General features: G+C 43.2%; 1 protein-coding gene across 1 annotated transcript in view; it reads right to left on the bottom strand.

Moving 5' to 3' along the window:
* GIPC2 (GIPC PDZ domain containing family member 2) overlaps positions 1-20,275 on the bottom strand; it is a 93,610-nt gene that overhangs the window by 38,452 nt on the left and 34,883 nt on the right. The window contains exon 3 of the mRNA XM_069738336.1: positions 6,381-6,561. Within this exon, the coding sequence (XP_069594437.1) occupies positions 6,381-6,561 (181 nt within the window). The remainder of the gene's footprint in view (positions 1-6,380; positions 6,562-20,275) is intronic.

The following is a 20,275-nucleotide window of genomic DNA, read 5'->3' as shown; positions in this document are numbered from 1 at the left end:
GACATTGCTGTCATTGTAAGAACAGGTAATAATTGAAATGACATTACTGCAGGACAGAAAGCAGCTCCGCTACCTCCACGTACTCTGCAAATGCCAACACCGATCTAATTAAACAGGAATCTGATGCAGCAAATAAGAAATGGAGAACATTAGTGCATTAGCCGAATGTTACATTGTTCCCCTGTTACTGGATTCTATTTATCAAAACTTGCCCTTTATGTTCCTTGTTTAGTTTCTAAATCAGACAAATCCCCTCCATTAAACACAGGAGCCGCCGCTAATTGGCAGCTAAATATTGTTCTGTGCAACATAAACGCCAGCGACAAAGGCGAGCGCTACCGGCAAGGTGTCAGCTCCACCTACTGGACCCTACTGAAATGGCAGCGCAAAAAAAGTTATTTTGTACTTTGCATTTAGTTTTGAGTTTTCAAGGACAAAGAAAAGTGGAAGATAAAGGATTGCAGAACATCGGGGTCCTACGTGATTGAAACCCTTTGAACACAAATGTTATTCTAGTGCCTATTTTACAACTGTACTATGCTGGGAGTGGTAATGAAAATGGCATGCTTGCATCAAATAAGCCTTCTGTGAGCAGAGGTGTATATTGCCATACACATACACCAACCAACATTGTACTGCGTCTTCTGTCATCTTTCATAGCCAAAACCCCAGACAGAAACAAAATGAACATATTTTCTGCTGTAAGTAAATAAGTAAAAGCATTCTCATGATGCCATCTTTTTTGTGAAGTGCAGCAAAACACAACCCGACAACATGATGCTGCTACCACCATGTTTTACAGTAGGGATGGTGTTCTTCCAAGCTTCTCCCTTTTTTCTCCAAACGTAATTAAGGTCTTTGTTCCTGTGTGCAATTGCAAACACTAATCTGGCTTTTTTATGTTTCTTTTGGAGTAATGGCTTCTTCCTGGCCGTGTGGCCTGTTTAAGGCCATTTTGATACAGTACTCGGTTCACTGTGGATATTGACACAGTCTTACCAGCTTCCACCATCATCTTCACAAGGTCTTTTGCTTTTGTCCTTGGATTGAAATGCATATGTTGGACCAAAGCACATTCATCTCTGGGACACAGAACCCATCTCCTTCCTAAGCTGTATGATGGAGGGACATTCCCATCTTATTTGTACTTGTGTATAATTTTGTACAGATGAACGAGGCTTGTGCAAGTCCACATTCTCTTCCTGATATCTTGACCGATTTCTTGAGACTTTCCCATAATGATACACAAAGAAGCCATGTGTTTCAGGTGTGCATTAAAATACATCCACAGGTGTGTCTCTAATTAACGCAGATGTTGCCAAAAAAACAGAAGCTTCCAAACCCATGATCTCATCATATGGGCAGAACAGAATTGTTTAAAGGCATAGTAATCTTAGTGTATGTAAACTTTTGAATTTGCAGTAAGTAATAAAAATGCCTTAAAACATTCTCTCTCTCATTATTCTGGCTTTTGGTAAATATTAATAATTATGGTAATCATAACTGACCTAAAACGGGAAAGGTTTATTCTGATTTCATGTCAAATATTGAGAAAAACCTGCAGATGTGTCTTTAAATACAGTTGATGGAAATTTCTGGTTTCAACTGTAAATGTAATGTCCAGCTCAAAGAAAGGGAGGCCACACTCTTACCTGCTCTGAGTGCAGAAAACTGAAGCGTAGCCAGTTAGGATCATGTTCACACTGACTATTAGGGTATGTGCACACGATGCAGATTTAGTGCAGAACTGCAGCAGATTTTTCTGCAGCAGAAACGCTGCAGAACTGCACTGTGATCACAGTACAATGTAAATCAATGTGAAAAAAAAAAGCTGTGCACATGGTGCAGAAAAATCTGCGCAGAAACGCTGCAGTTTTCAAAGAAGTGCCTGTCACTTCTTTTGTGCAGTTCTGCAGCGTTTCTGCACCCCTCCATAATAGAAATCTGCAGGTGCGTTTTTGATGCGTTTTTCATGCGTTTTTCATGCGTTTTTTTGTGCAGATTTGTGCTCAAAAAACGCATCAAAAACGCATGAAAAACGCATGAAAAACGCATGAAAAACGCATAAAAAACGCATAAAAAACGCACCTGCAGATTCTGCCAGGAGATGCAGATTTAGTGCAGAACTGCAGCAGATTTTTCTGCACTAAATCTGCATCGTGTGCACATACCCTTAGACAGACAAAACTTGGTGGGATGGCTTTTACGTTTTTTTTTTTAAAAAAAATCAAAAATGGTGTTTACCAAGTACCCTAACTTATTTATATTAACTATTGTTTTTACTTACTTCCAGTATGGTATACGTTCAGCCTTGGCACCCATCATTGGGCCACTGTTTATTGATAGTTCGTCTTTGGACCACATTTGGTACTAACCAATCCATAGCCAGGTTCATGCCTGCCATATACCAGGAACCCCCCAAAGACATGCCATGTGCAGGGAACATCCCACAAGATTTGCCGTATACCGGGAACCCCCCAAAGACCTGCCGTATACCAGGAACACCGCACAAGACCTGCCGTATACCGAGAACACCCCACAAGACCGGCCATATACCAGAAACACCCCAGAGGACCCGCTGTCTACCGGAAACACCTCACAAGACCTGCCATATACGAGAAATACCCCACAAAACCTTCCGTATACTGGGAACACTCCACAAGACCGGCCATATACAGAGAACATTCCACAGGACCCACCATATACTGGGAACATCCCACAAGAACTTCCATATACCGGGAACACCCCACAAAGCTGGCTGTATACTGGAAACACCCCCACAAGACCCGCCGTATACCGGGAACATCCCCACAAGACCTGCCGTATACCGAGAACAGCCCACAAGACCTGCCGTATACCGAGAACAGCCCACAAGACCTGCCGTATACCGGGAACACCCCACAAGACCTGCCGTATACTGAGAACACCCCACAAGACCTGCTGTATACCAGGAACACCCCACAAGACCTGCCGTATACTGAGAACACCCCACAAGACCTGCCGTATACAGGGAACACCCCACAAGACCTGCCGTATACTGAGAACACCCCACAAGACGTGCTGTATACCAGGAACACCCAACAAGACCTGCCGTATACCGAGAACACCCCACAAGACCTGCCATATACTGAGAACACCCCACAAGACCTGCCGTATACTGAGAACACCCCACAAGACCTGCCATATACCAGGAACACCCCACAAGACCTGCCGTATACCGAGAACACCCCACAAGACCTGCCGTATACTGAGAACACCCCACAAGACCTGCCGTATACCGGGAACACCCCACAAGACCTGCCATATACCGAGAACACCCCACAGGACCTGCCTTATACCGAGAACACCCCACAAGACCTGCCGTATACTGAGAACACCCCACAAGACCTGCCGTATACTGAGAACACCCCACAAGACCTGCCGTATACTGAGAACACCCCACAAGACCTGCCGTATACTGAGAACACCCCACAAGACCTGCCGTATACTGAGAACACCCCACAAGACCTGCCATATACTGAGAACACCCCGCAAGACCTGCCGTATACTGAGAACACCCCACAAGACCTGCCGTATACCAGGAACACCCCACAAGACCTGCCGTATACTGAGAACACCCCACAAGACCTGCCATATACTGAGAACACCCCGCAAGACCTGCCGTATACCGGGAACACCACACAAGATCTGCCGTATACCAGGAACACCCCACAAGACCTGCCGTATACTGAGAACACCCCACAAGACCTGCCGTATACTGAGAACACCCCACAAGACCTGCCGTATACCAGGAACACCCCACAAGACCTGCCGTATACCAGGAACACCCCACAAGACCTGCCGTATACGGAGAACACCCCACAAGACCTGCCGTAAACCGGGAATAACCCACAAGACCTGCCATATACCGAGAACACCCCACAAGACCTGCCGTATACCGAGAACACCCCACAAGACCTGCCGTATACTGAGAACACCCCACAAGACCTGCCGTATACCGAGAACACCCCACAAGACCTGCCGTATACTGAGAACACCCCACAAGACCTGCCGTATACCGAGAACATCCCGCAAGACCTGCCGTATACAGATGACACCCCACAAGACCTGCCCTATACCGAGAACACCCCACAAGACCTGCCGTATACCGAGAACACCCCACAAGACCTGCCGTATACTGAGAACACCCCACAAGACCTGCCCTATACCGAGAACACCCCACAAGACCGGCTGTATACTGAGAACACCCCACAAGGCACATGTGTATCAGTGTTTTATAAGAGCACGGTAATATTCGCAGCGGTGATCCTGGGATCTGGTGATCGCTCCGCAGTGACCTGTGACCTTTCATCTCCGATCCCCTAGCACATGGTTGCGGTGTAGTGCCCGGTTGTTTTTGTGTTCTCATTGTGCCTCCTCCTCCTGAGAACCTGACTCCCTCCGCACTTATCGGGCACATACACTTTTCAGTATCTTTTCTATCCATTTCCCTTCTCGTCTTTCCTCGGGGATCGTCTTTCGTGTGACTCTGCTCACAGAATGTATGCTCCTTCCCTCTGTCAGCTGTAGAGAACCAAAGGCCTGTCCCCTTGGGCAAAGCAACGGACCTATGAGAGCTGAGGCCTACCAGCTGCTGTAGAACCACAAGTCTCAGCATAGAGGTGTTCACGTGGCAATGGACAAGGAAGTTTTAAGTATAAATTGTCGCATTATGAGGCCCCATGGACACAGGCTGGACTCGGGGCCACAGGTTCCATTCAGTCATCCTCCGCCAATGATACATGATCCCATTTATTCTAATGGGGTGTAGGGAGAACCTAGTGAGCGCGCTCAGATGTTTCCGCAGGACGCGGTACATGGGCCACCTCTGCCTTGCTGCATTCTGGAGCCCGACCAATAAAATATTTATTTATGCCAAAAGTGTGCAAAGTGCAAAAATACATTCTAAGGGCCCTTTAATGTGGCCCCTGGACTTCCAGTAAGTCCAGCCAGAAACAATTGATAACAGGGAACAATAGCATGCAGTTAACTGCAAAGAAGATTAACTTCTGGCGATTCCAGTCAAAATTAGTGAAAAATGCCGACATCTATCTGATGTGTAGGACCCATTCGAGAAGCGTCAGGCCCCATCCGTGAGACGCCAGGCCCCATCCGTGAGACGCCAGGCCCCATCCGTGAGACGCCAGGCCCCATCCGTGAGCCCTCAGGTCCTATCAGTGAGCCCTCAGGTCCCATCCGTGAGCCCTCAGGTCCCATCCGTGAGCCCTCAGGTCCCATCCGTGAGCCCTCAGGTCCTATCAGTGAGCCCTCAGGTCCCATCCGTGAGCCCTCAGGTCCCATCCGTGAGCCCTCAGGTCCCATCCGTGAGCCCTCAGGTCCTATCAGTGAGCCCTCAGGTCCCATCCATGAGCCCTCAGGTCCCATCCGTGAGCCCTCAGGTCCCATCCGTGAGCCCTCAGGTCCTATCAGTGAGCCCTCAGGTCCTATCAGTGAGCCCTCAGGTCCCATCCGTGAGCCCTCAGGTCCTATCAGTGAGCCCTCAGGTCCTATCAGTGAGCCCTCAGGTCCCATCCGTGAGCCCTCAGGTCCTATCAGTGAGCCCTCAGGTCCCATCCGTGAGCCCTCAGGTCCTATCAGTGAGCCCTCAGGTCCCATCCGTGAGCCCTCAGGTCCCATCCGTGAGCCCTCAGGTCCCATCCGTGAGACGCCAGGCCCCATCCGTGAGACGCCAGGCTCCATCTGTCCGTCATAGAGGCCTTATACTGTGGAAGCGAACGGAAAGTTTGTCTAACTGTATACTAATACCTGGAAACCTGCACCTTTTCTTTTTTTATTTACTGTACAGATTTTTTTGCACTTTTTTCTATGCTGACAAAAAATAATTCCAACTGGAAACCATCAGGAAGCAGATTAGCTACTAAAAGTTTACAACTCTGTAACAGAGCTGTGTAATGGCATATCTTGTATGCTAGAGATGGACCCTGGCACAGTGGCCACGTCGGCAGTCCGCCACCACCAGACCAGAGCCCTACAAACCTCTTCCTACCTGCCAGCATCTCCTACGCCTCCCCTGATTGGCAGGCCCCTTGTGACGCCATTGTCACTGTGTGGCGCACACATGGCACCGCCGGGCCTACTAATCTGAAGTGCTGGAGATGCCAGCAGGTAGGGGGCGGTTCGCAGGGCTCTGGCGGCCACGGACTACTGACATGATCACTGATTCGCGGTCCTGCCAGTGTTTTTGCTCGACTCTACAAGTATTGAACAATCAGCACATCCACCAGCAGCAGCTTGCTGACAGTTTCCAGCTAACAAGCAGAACTGTAACCACATAAATCGGTCAGAAAACGTGCACCATGAATGTGAAATACCGCACTCACCAAACGCTTTTACGGGCTCTATTAATTTCAGGGTGAACGATTGCCCTTTTTCCAGCTCTTTCAACATCTTGGCAACTTCATAATGGCGCGACCCTACAATGTTCTTCCCGTTAATGGACTCAACGTGGTCTCCGATGTTTATGACTTTGACTTTGTCGATGACGCTGTCTTCTTTAATGCGCTGAAAAGAGGAAAGAGACTGGTCAATCGGTGTGTTCAATATCTCCATATAAAGAGGTACTCCACTGTTATTATATACAGAGGCTACTCCTATAAAGAGGTACTCCGCTGTTATTATATACAGAGGCTACTCATATAAAGAGGTACTCTGCTGTTATTATATACAGAGGCTACTCCTATAAAGAGGTACTCTGCTGTTATTATATATAGAGGCTACTTGTATAAAGAGGTACTCCGCTGTTATTATATATAGAGGCTACTCGTATAAAGAGGTACTCCGCTGTTATTATATATAGAGGCTACTCATATAAAGAGGTACTCCACTGTTATTATATACAGAGGCTACTCCTATAAAGAGGTACTCCGCTGTTATTATATACAGAGGCTACTCATATAAAGAGGTACTCTGCTGTTATTATATACAGAGGCTACTCCTATAAAGAGGTACTCTGCTGTTATTATATATAGAGGCTACTTGTATAAAGAGGTACTCCGCTGTTATTATATATAGAGGCTACTCGTATAAAGAGGTACTCCGCTGTTATTATATATAGAGGCTACTCGTATAAAGAGGTACTCTGCTGTTATTATATACAGAGGCTACTCGTATAAAGAGGTACTCCGCTGTTATTATATACAGAGGATACTCATATAAAGAGGTACTCTGCTGTTATTATATACAGAGGCTACTCATATAAAGAGGTACTCCGCTGTTATTATATATAGAGGCTACTCGTATAAAGAGGTACTCTGCTGTTATTATATACAGAGGCTACTCGTATAAAGAGGTACTCCGCTGTTATTATATACAGAGGATACTCATATAAAGAGGTACTCTGCTGTTATTATATACAGAGGCTACTCCTATAAAGAGGTACTCCGCTGTTATTATATATAGAGGCTACTCGTATAAAGAGGTACTCTGCTGTTATTATATATAGAGGCTACTCGTATAAAGAGGTACTCTGCTGTTATTATATACAGAGGCTACTCCTATAAAGAGGTACTCTGCTGTTATTATATACAGAGGCTACTCATATAAAGAGGTACTCCACTGTTATTATATGTAGAGGCTATTCGTATAAAGAGGTACTCTGCTGTTATTATATACAGAGGCTACTCATATAAAGAGGTACTCCACTGTTATTATATGTAGAGGCTACTCGTATAAAGAGGTACTCCGCTGTTATTATATAAAGAGGCTACTCATATAAAGAGGTACTCTGCTGTTATTATATACAGAGGCTACTCATATAAAGAGGTACTCCGCTGTTATTATATATAGAGGCTACTCATATAAAGAGGTACTCCGCTGTTATTATATATAGAGGCTACTCATATAAAGAGGTACTCCACTGTTATTATATGTAGAGGCTACTCGTATAAAGAGGTACTCCGCTGTTATTATATACAGAGGCTACTCGTATAAAGAGGTACTCCGCTGTTATTATATAAAGAGGCTACTCATATAAAGAGGTACTCTGCTGTTATTATATACAGAGGCTACTCATATAAAGAGGTACTCCGCTGTTATTATATACAGAGGCTACTCATATAAAGAGGTACTCCGCTGTTATTATATATAGAGGCTACTCATATAAAGAGGTACTCCGCTGTTATTATATATAGAGGCTACTCCTATAAAGAGGTACTCCGCTGTTATTATATGTAGAGGCTACTCATATAAAGAGGTACTCCGCTGTTATTATATACAGAGGCTACTCCTATAAAGAGGTACTCCGCTGTTATTATATGTAGAGGCTACTCCTATAAAGAGGTACTCCGCTGTTATTATATATAGAGGCTACTCGTATAAAGAGGTACTCCGCTGTTATTATATGTAGAGGCTACTCATATAAAGAGGTACTCCGCTGTTATTATATATAGAGGCTACTCCTATAAAGAGGTACTCCGCTGTTATTATATAGAGAGGCTACTCGTATAAAGAGGTACTCCGCTGTTATATATAGAGGCTACTCGTATAAAGAGGTACTCCGCTGTTATTATATAGAGAGGCTACTCGTATAAAGAGGTACTCCGCTGTTATTATATAGAGAGGCTACTCGTATAAAGAGGTACTCCGCTGTTATTATATAGAGAGGCTACTCGTATAAAGAGGTACTCCGCTGTTATTATATATAGAGGCTACTCGTATAAAGAGGTACTCCGCTGTTATTATATATAGAGGCTACTCGTATAAAGAGGTACTCTGCTGTTATTATATACAGAGGCTACTCCTATAAAGAGGTACTCTGCTGTTATTATATACAGAGGCTACTCATATAAAGAGGTACTCCACTGTTATTATATGTAGAGGCTATTCGTATAAAGAGGTACTCTGCTGTTATTATATACAGAGGCTACTCATATAAAGAGGTACTCCACTGTTATTATATGTAGAGGCTACTCGTATAAAGAGGTACTCCGCTGTTATTATATAAAGAGGCTACTCATATAAAGAGGTACTCTGCTGTTATTATATACAGAGGCTACTCATATAAAGAGGTACTCCGCTGTTATTATATATAGAGGCTACTCATATAAAGAGGTACTCCGCTGTTATTATATATAGAGGCTACTCATATAAAGAGGTACTCCACTGTTATTATATGTAGAGGCTACTCGTATAAAGAGGTACTCCGCTGTTATTATATACAGAGGCTACTCGTATAAAGAGGTACTCCGCTGTTATTATATAAAGAGGCTACTCATATAAAGAGGTACTCTGCTGTTATTATATACAGAGGCTACTCATATAAAGAGGTACTCCGCTGTTATTATATACAGAGGCTACTCATATAAAGAGGTACTCCGCTGTTATTATATATAGAGGCTACTCATATAAAGAGGTACTCCGCTGTTATTATATATAGAGGCTACTCCTATAAAGAGGTACTCCGCTGTTATTATATGTAGAGGCTACTCATATAAAGAGGTACTCCGCTGTTATTATATACAGAGGCTACTCCTATAAAGAGGTACTCCGCTGTTATTATATGTAGAGGCTACTCCTATAAAGAGGTACTCCGCTGTTATTATATATAGAGGCTACTCGTATAAAGAGGTACTCCGCTGTTATTATATGTAGAGGCTACTCATATAAAGAGGTACTCCGCTGTTATTATATATAGAGGCTACTCCTATAAAGAGGTACTCCGCTGTTATTATATAGAGAGGCTACTCGTATAAAGAGGTACTCCGCTGTTATATATAGAGGCTACTCGTATAAAGAGGTACTCCGCTGTTATTATATAGAGAGGCTACTCGTATAAAGAGGTACTCCGCTGTTATTATATAGAGAGGCTACTCGTATAAAGAGGTACTCCGCTGTTATTATATAGAGAGGCTACTCGTATAAAGAGGTACTCCGCTGTTATTATATAGAGAGGCTACTCGTATAAAGAGGTACTCCGCTGTTATTATATAGAGAGGCTATTCGTATAAAGAGGTACTCCGCTGTTATTATATATAGAGGCTACTCGTATAAAGAGGTACTCCGCTGTTATTATATATAGAGGCTACTCGTATAAAGAGGTACTCCGCTGTTATTATATATAGAGGCTACTCGTATAAAGAGGTACTCCGCTGTTATTATATATAGAGGCTACTCGTATAAAGAGGTACTCCGCTGTTATTATATATAGAGGCTACTCGTATAAAGAGGTACTCCGCTGTTATTATATATAGAGGCTACTCGTATAAAGAGGTACTCCGCTGTTATTATATATAGAGGCTACTCGTATAAAGAGGTACTCCGCTGTTATTATATATAGAGGCTACTCGTATAAAGAGGTACTCCGCTGTTATTATATATAGAGGCTACTCGTATAAAGAGGTACTCCGCTGTTATTATATATAGAGGCTACTCGTATAAAGAGGTACTCCGCTGTTATTATATATAGAGGCTACTCGTATAAAGAGGTACTCCGCTGTTATATATAGAGGCTACTCGTATAAAGAGGTACTCCGCTGTTATTATATATAGAGGCTACTCGTATAAAGAGGTACTCCGCTGTTATTATATATAGAGGCTACTCGTATAAAGAGGTACTCCGCTGTTATTATATAGAGAGGCTACTCGTATAAAGAGGTACTCCGCTGTTATTATATAGAGAGGCTACTCGTATAAAGAGGTACTCCGCTGTTATTATATATAGAGGCTACTCGTATAAAGAGGTACTCCGCTGTTATTATATACAGAGGCTACTCGTATAAAGAGGTACTCCACTGTTATTATATATAGAGGCTACTCGTATAAAGAGGTACTCCGCTGTTATTATATATAGAGGCTACTCATATAAAGAGGTACTCCACTGTTATTATATATAGAGGCTACTCGTATAAAGAGGTACTCCGCTGTTATTATATATAGAGGCTACTCATATAAAGAGGTACTCCACTGTTATTATATATAGAGGCTACTCGTATAAAGAGGTACTCCGCTGCTATTATATAGAGAGGCTACTCGTATAAAGAGGTACTCCGCTGTTATTATATAGAGAGGCTACTCGTATAAAGAGGTACTCCACTGTTATTATATATAGAGGCTACTCATATAAAGAGGTACTCCGCTGTTATTATATATAGAGGCTACTCGTATAAAGAGGTACTCCGCTGTTATTATATACAGAGGCTACTCATATAAAGAGGTACTCCGCTGTTATTATATATAGAGGCTACTCGTATAAAGAGGTACTCCGCTGTTATATATAGAGGCTACTCATATAAAGAGGTACTCCGCTGTTATTATATATAGAGGCTACTCGTATAAAGAGGTACTCCGCTGTTATTATATACAGAGGCTACTCGTATAAAGAGGTACTCCACTGTTATTATATATAGAGGCTACTCGTATAAAGAGGTACTCCGCTGTTATTATATATAGAGGCTACTCATATAAAGAGGTACTCCACTGTTATTATATATAGAGGCTACTCGTATAAAGAGGTACTCCGCTGTTATTATATATAGAGGCTACTCATATAAAGAGGTACTCCACTGTTATTATATATAGAGGCTACTCGTATAAAGAGGTACTCCGCTGCTATTATATAGAGAGGCTACTCGTATAAAGAGGTACTCCGCTGTTATTATATAGAGAGGCTACTCGTATAAAGAGGTACTCCACTGTTATTATATATAGAGGCTACTCATATAAAGAGGTACTCCGCTGTTATTATATATAGAGGCTACTCGTATAAAGAGGTACTCCGCTGTTATTATATACAGAGGCTACTCGTATAAAGAGGTACTCCACTGTTATTATATATAGAGGCTACTCGTATAAAGAGGTACTCCGCTGTTATTATATATAGAGGCTACTCATATAAAGAGGTACTCCACTGTTATTATATATAGAGGCTACTCGTATAAAGAGGTACTCCGCTGTTATTATATATAGAGGCTACTCATATAAAGAGGTACTCCACTGTTATTATATATAGAGGCTACTCGTATAAAGAGGTACTCCGCTGCTATTATATATAGAGGCTACTCGTATAAAGAGGTACTCCGCTGCTATTATATAGAGAGGCTACTCGTATAAAGAGGTACTCCGCTGTTATTATATAGAGAGGCTACTCGTATAAAGAGGTACTCCACTGTTATTATATATAGAGGCTACTCATATAAAGAGGTACTCCGCTGTTATTATATATAGAGGCTACTCATATAAAGAGGTACTCCGCTGTTATTATATATAGAGGCTACTCATATAAAGAGGTACTCCGCTGTTATTATGTACAGAGGCTACTCATATAAAGAGGTACTCCACTGTTATTATATATAGAGGCTACTCATATAAAGAGGTACTCCACTGTTATTATGTACAGAGGCTACTCATATAAAGAGGTACTCCGCTGTTATTATGTACAGAGGCTACTCATATAAAGAGGTACTCCGCTGTTATTATATACAAAGGCTTATCAAAATTGTGGGGAAACAACTTTGCTTCAAGCATTTGATGCTGACATGAGGATACTGTGACACAAAGGGGTCAGAAGATGGCGGCACTTGGCTACACGTGCACCTGCACTTGTTGGATCTGCTTTGCCTTCCAGTTAGCAGTACAGATTTCCTTTGCTTTTCTGTTGCAAGGGTTAAACAGTTCTGTTTGTCTCCTAGAGCTCTCCATCCTGAGCTATCTCAGCTGTTCTGATTTCCCCACTCCCCTGTTGTATACTCACATCTTAGCTTGAGTAGTTGCCAGTGGTAGCTTGTTATACCCTGGTTTGGAGCTGGAGGCGTGAGCTGTGTGAAGAGAGGTCGTCTAGGAGTCTTCTCTGGAGATATTTGTTTGGACGTTTGTTTGAGTGTCTTCCTTTTCCTTATCTTCTATTTGGTTTGCCTCACCTTTTGTTTCCTTTTTCTCATTTCTGTAGTCATGTTGAGCAATTGCTGTTTCCTTTATCCTTGGCCGTTTCCCTTTGTGTCTTTATGTTAAAGCAGAACTAGTGTTCCTGCTACCAAACACACTAGTCTGGATCGTTCTCAGGGTAAGACAGGAATAGGAATGCTATCGGCGCACGGGGTGAAAGAACCCATCTAGCGATGCTAGGGAGCTTAGGGAGCTTAGGGAGCTTAGGGCTGCGGAGGGCACGTGTCAGAGGTGCCCCCCGTAATATTTCCTTAGTTGCAGAGCTCCCCTTCCATCTCGCCATGCGCCGTCTTGCTTCTGGCAGAAATTTGACAGATGCTCATTCACACTCACCTGTGGCAAGCAATAGGTGTCGGCAATAAGAAAATCACACCAGCAAGCAGATAAAAAGGTGAAAAGTTTAATCAATCTTTGCATTGTGTGTCTGTGTGTGTGCCACAGTAAGCATGGTGAACAGAACGAGGAGAAGAGAACTGTCTGAGGACTTGAGAACCAAAATTGTTGAACAATATCAACAATCTCAAGTTTACAAGTCCATCTCCATAGATTTTGATGTTCCGTTGTCCACGGTGCGCAACAAGAGACCTGTGTAGTCTCGAAAGCTTGCAATTTGTTACCATCTTTTCAGTTAGCCATGAAAAGATATCAACCACTGAGGACTCTCAATTCTAAATATTTTTCAACAAAATCAAGACGTTTACAACACATGGCACTGTGGCTAATCTCCCTCGACATGGACAGCAGAGAAAAACTGATTAAAGGTGGCAACGCAGGATAGTCCGGATCGTGGATAAGCAGCCTCAATCAAATTACAAAAAAATTCAAACTGTCCTGCAGGCTCAGGATGCATCAGTGTCAGAGCGAGCTATCCATCCACATGTGATTGAAATGAAATACTATGGTAGGAAACCAATGAGGACCCCACTGCTGATACAGAGACATAAGAAAGCTAGGCTGCAGTTTGGCAAAATGTAAGTGAGTAAGCCAAAAACCTTCTTGGAAAGAGTCTTTTGGATAGATGAGACCAAGATAGAGCTTTTTGGTAAAGCACATCATTCTATCATTTACCAAAAATGGAATGGAATGAGGCCTACAAAAAAAAATAACAAAGTACCTGCAGTCAAATATGGTGGAGGTTCAAAGACCTGGAGCAGTTTGCAAAAGAAAAATGGTGAGAGGTGTAAGAAAGCTTGTTGATGGTTATAGGAAGTGATTGATTTCAGTTCTTTTTTCCAAAGGGTGAAACCAAATATTGAGGGTGCCAACAATTTTGTCCTGCCCAGTTGTCCCTCTACAGATGTCAATAAGTCGGTAAATGAGTTTTCTGAATTGAGTGTTCACATCACAATGTCTGGATGCTGTAAGTTCTTATATGCAGGATTCCCGCTTCTAGGACCACCACCGGCCAGGAGAACTGGGTGCTACCCCCATTTGTCAATGTCCACTGCTTTCTCAGCTCTTGACCTTGGAGATCAGACTCATAACCAGACTGTCTGCACCAGAAGACAGATTTCGTTTATAGCCTTTATCCTCTATTGCAATGCCGAGGCCAGAAGCCCAGGGACCGAGGCCAGAAGCCCAGGGACCGCCATAATCTATTGAGTTGGGGGTCTCCTGTAACCCGGACCCCACTTGTTATCACACTGAGCATTACACTGGAATATGGTAATAATAAGAAGAGAAAAGTTTAGGCAAATTCCTGGGAAGTTGTGAGTCCGCGCATACCATGGAAATGTTATCCTGCCTGTATAAACAGTGGGGGTCCTGCCTGTATAAACAGTGGGGGTCCTCCCTCCGCATCCTCTGTATTTATACACCGTGAATCAGCACGGTGCCCCAGAAATACCCCCAGCGTTGCGCTGTAACCGCGAGGGGAGGCTCAAACGGATGAAAACGATGGTTTTACATGCCAATATTGTACTTTAACAATTATTTGGTGCATTAGGAGTTTTGCAGGAATATTAATTTGCCCCGAGGTAAAGGTGATATTATATGATGCCACAGCAGCAGTGCCCCATACCTGCCCCGCTACCAGTAATGCCCCTGACCACAGTGCCCCCTTTGCAGTCACAATACCCCACATTAAGCCATTAAACCTAAAATTACCCCAACCACCACCACCACAGTGTACGGTTCGTAGTCCCTGACCTCAGACATATTGCCCCTTGTACATTTACTATGCCCGTACCACAACTGCTACTAAGGGTATGGAGTGTGGGGGATGATACCAAATGAAAGGATAATGATCTGAGGAAAGGGATGGGTAAAAGGACAGAAGTCAGATTAGAGGACGTGAAAAGCCTAAGAAGACGTGTGTTTACTATGGATGTGATTGCCTGGGGTAGCGCATCCCAGAGAACTGGTGCAGCTCGAGATAAGTCTTAAAGAAGAAAGTATTAAAGAGAATATTTCTCTTAGATTGATAAAATACCATACAGCACAGGCATTGTGATAGTCCTACTTTACTTATAGACCTCTCCATGTTAACCATGTCTATACTACTTGCCTTGTTTTTTTAAACTCCAAAAGTGGTGATAAAGTTTTTGGCAGAATCTGCATAGTAAGTGTGGTCTAGTGTTGTGTCTTTTCCCAGTCCAGGAGGTGATTGTCAGTACTTCACTGCTGTGGTATCAGCTAGTAATGTCACCCAGGCCAGCAGTGACGGAGGATTTCATCACAATGTTCAGTTCTTCTTATGGCGGTACGTGGGCCCAGCAATGCCCAGATGAGAGCCGTGCCCGATGTGGCGCTGACATAGGCCCGGGTTTGCCAGGTGCTAATGCTGGGATATAAGATCAATGACGGAGGACGCTGGGATCTGATCTTTTTATAACTCGCCCGCCATATTTCCCCGGTGTCACATGACACAGGATATTCACCGTCTGTGCAGCAGTGACACTTTACAGCTGTGAAAAATTGTTGTATTACAACCTCGTTAATAAAACAAAGAAACATTAAGAGAGAAATCCACCGTGACAAAGGGATCCAGGGCTGGTCTGTCCACAACCAATCTCAGCCCCGCTCTCCTATTCATCTCTCATGACAGATCAGTCAGTAGGTGCGGGTGTGTGTTACCAGACCTGTCTGCGCGTCTTTATCCATGACCTCGACGCGCGCCCCGTCACCGCAAACAGTCAGACGCGTCTCGAGAAAAATTACACCACATGTAAAGGAGAGAAAATCATCATCTGCCTGGTGTAAATAAGAGCTCGCCCCCCGGAGCGTCCGCCATAACCGTATGTGTAGATGTAGTTTATATCAGCTCAGCGGGTACCACGAGAAAAGGAATTGTATGGATACCCCAGAGCTGCACTCACTATTCTGCTGGTGCAGTCACTGTGTACATACATTACATTACTGATCCTGAGTTACATCCTGTATTATACCCCAGAGCTGCACTCACTATTCTGCTGGTGCAGTCACTGTGTACATACATTACATTACTGATCCTGAGTTACATTCTGTGTTATACCCCAGAGCTGCACTCACTATTCTGCTGGTGCAGTCACTGTGTACATACATTACATTACTGATCCTGAGTTACATTCTGTGTTATACCCCAGAGCTGCACTCACTATTCTGCTGGTGCAGTCACTGTGTACATACATTACATTACTGATCCTGAGTTACATCCTGTATTATACCCCAGAGCTGCACTCACTATTCTGCTGGTGCAGTCACTGTGTACATACATTACATTACTGATCCTGAGTTACCTCCTGTATTATACTCCAGAGCTGCACTCACTATTCTGCTGGTGCAGTCACTGTGTACATACATTACATTACTGATCCTGAGTTACATCCTGTATTATACTCCAGAGCTGCACTCACTATTCTGCTGGTGCAGTCACTGTGTACATACATTATTGATCCTGAGTTACACTCTGTATTATACCCCAGAGCTGCACTCACTATTCTGCTGGTGCAGTCACTGTGTACATACATTACATTACTGATCCTGAGTTACATCCTGTATTATACTCCAGAGCTGCACTCACTATTCTGCTGGTGCAGTCACTGTGTATATACATTATTGATCCTGAGTTACACTCTGTATTATACCCCAGAGCTGCACTCACTATTCTGCTGGTTCAGTCACTGTGTACATACATTACATTACTGATCCTGAGTTACATCCTGTATTATACTCCAGAGCTGCACTCACTATTCTGCTGGTGCAGTCACTGTGTACATACATTACATTACTGATCCTGAGTTACATCCTGTATTATAAATCAGAGCTGCACTCACTATTCTGCTGGTGCAGTCACTGTGTACATACATTACATTACTGATCATGAGTTACCTCCTGTATTATACTCCAGAGCTGCACTCACTATTCTGCTTGTGCAGTCACTGTGTACATACATTACATTACTGATCATGAGTTACCTCCTGTATTATACTCCAGAGCTGCACTCACTATTCTGCTGGTGCAGTCACTGTGTACATACATTACATTACTGATCCTGAGTTACATCCTGTATTATACTCCAGAGCTGCACTCACTATTCTGCTGGTGCAGTCACTGTGTACATACATTATTGATCCTGAGTTACACTCTGTATTATACCCCAGAGCTGCACTCACTATTCTGCTGGTGCAGTCACTGTGTACATACATTACATTACTGATCCTGAGTTACATCCTGTATTATACTCCAGAGCTGCACTCACTATTCTGCTGGTGCAGTCACTGTGTATATACATTATTGATCCTGAGTTACACTCTGTATTATACCCCAGAGCTGCACTCACTATTCTGCTGGTTCAGTCACTGTGTACATACATTACATTACTGATCCTGAGTTACATCCTGTATTATACTCCAGAGCTGCACTCACTATTCTGCTGGTGCAGTCACTGTGTACATACATTACATTACTGATCCTGAGTTACATCCTGTATTATAAATCAGAGCTGCACTCACTATTCTGCTGGTGCAGTCACTGTGTACATACATTACATTACTGATCATGAGTTACCTCCTGTATTATACTCCAGAGCTGCACTCACTATTCTGCTTGTGCAGTCACTGTGTACATACATTACATTACTGATCATGAGTTACCTCCTGTATTATACTCCAGAGCTGCACTCACTATTCTGCTTGTGCAGTCACTGTGTACATACATTACATTACTGATCCTGAGTTACCTCCTGTATTATACTCCAGAGCTGCACTCACTATTCTGCTGGTGCAGTCACTGTGTACATACATTACATTACTGATCCTGAGTTACCTCCTGTATTATACTCCAGAGCTGCACTCACTATTCTGCTGGTGCAGTCACTGTGTACATACATTACATTACTGATCATGAGTTACATCCTGTATTATACCCCAGAGCTGCACTCACTATTCTGCTGGTGCAGTCACTGTGTACATACATTACATTACTGATCATGAGTTACCTCCTGTATTATACTCCAGAGCTGCACTCACTATTCTGCTGCTGCAGTCACTGTGTACATACATTACATTACTGATCATGAGTTACCTCCTGTATTATACTCCAGAGCTGCACTCACTATTCTGCTGGTGCAGTCACTGTGTACATACAGTTAGGGCCAGAAATATTTGGACAGTGACACAATTTTCGCGAGTTGGGCTCTGCATGTCACCACATTGGATTTGAAATGAAACCTCTACAACAGAATTCAAGTGCAGATTGTAACGTTTAATTTGAAGGGTTGAACAAAAATATCTGATAGAAAATGTAGGAATTGTACACATTTCTTTACAAACACTCCACATTTTAGGAGGTCAAAAGTAATTGGACAAATAAACATAACCCAAACAAAATATTTTTATTTTCAATATTTTGTTGCAAATCCTTTGGAGGCAATCACTGCCTTAAGTCTGGAACCCATGGACATCACCAAACGCTGGGTTTCCTCCTTCTTAATGCTTTGCCAGGCCTTTACAGCCGCAGCCTTCAGGTCTTGCTTGTTTGTGGGTCTTTCCGTCTTAAGTCTGGATTTGAGCAAGTGAAATGCATGCTCAATTGGGTTTAGATCTGGAGATTGACTTGGCCATTGCAGAATGTTCCACTTTTTGGCACTCATGAACTCCTGGGTAGCTTTGGCTGTATGCTTGGGGTCATTGTCCATCTGTACTATGAAGCGCCGTCCAATCAACTTTGCAGCATTTGGCTGAATCTGGGCTGAAAGTATATCCCGGTCCACTTCAGAATTCATCCGGCTACTCTTGTCTGCTCTTATGTCATCAATAAACACAAGTGACCCAGTGCCATTGAAAGCCATGCATGCCCATGCCATCACGTTGCCTCCACCATGTTTTACAGAGGATGTGGTGTGCCTTGGATCATGTGCCGTTCCCTTTCTTCTCCAAACTTTTTTCTTCCCATCATTCTGGTACAGGTTGATCTTTGTCTCATCTGTCCATAGAATACTTTTCCAGAACTGAGCTGGCTTCTTGAGGTGTTTTTCTGTCTATTTTTGGTATTGATGAATGGTTTGCATCTAGATGTGAACCCTTTGTATTTACTGTCATGGAGTCTTCTCTTTACTGTTGACTTAGAGACAGATACACCTACTTCACTGAGAGTGTTCTGGACTTCAGTTGATGTTGTGAACGGGTTCTTCTTCACCAAATTAAGTATGCGGCGATCATCCACCACTGTTGTCATCCGTGGACGCCCAGGCCTTTTTGAGTTCCCAAGCTCACCAGTCAATTCCTTTTTCTCAGAATGTACCCAACTGTTGATTTTGCTACTCCAAGCATGTCTGCTATCTCTCTGATGGATTTTTTCTTTTTTTTCAGCCTCAGGATGTTCTGCTTCACCTCAATTGAGATTCCTTTGACCGCATGTTGTCTGCTCACAGCAACAGCTTCCAAATGCAAAACCACACACCTGGAATCCACCCCTGACCTTTTAACTACTTCATTGATTACAGGTTAACGAGGGAGACACCTTCAGAGTTAATTGCAGCCCTTAGAGTCCATTGTCCAATTACTTTTGGTCCCTTGAAAAAGAGGACGCTATGCATTACAGAGCTATGATTCCTAAACCCTTTCTCCGATTTGGATGTGGAAACTATCATATTGCAGCTGGGAGTGTGCACTTTCAGCCCATATTATATATATAATTGTATTTCTGAACATGTTTTTGTAAACAGCTAAAATAACAAAACTTGTGTCACTGTCCAAATATTTCTGGCCCTAACTGTACATTACATTACTGATCATGAGTTACCTCCTGTATTATCCTCCAGAGCTGCACTCACTATTCTGCTGGTGCAGTCACTGTGTACATACATTACATTACTGATCCTGAGTTACATCCTGTATTATACCCCAGAGCTGCACTCACT

This window comes from Ranitomeya imitator, chromosome 8 (genome assembly GCF_032444005.1).
Source record: "Ranitomeya imitator isolate aRanImi1 chromosome 8, aRanImi1.pri, whole genome shotgun sequence".
NCBI lineage: Eukaryota > Metazoa > Chordata > Amphibia > Anura > Dendrobatidae > Ranitomeya > Ranitomeya imitator.
This window is presented reverse-complemented; position numbering and strand designations above follow the sequence as displayed.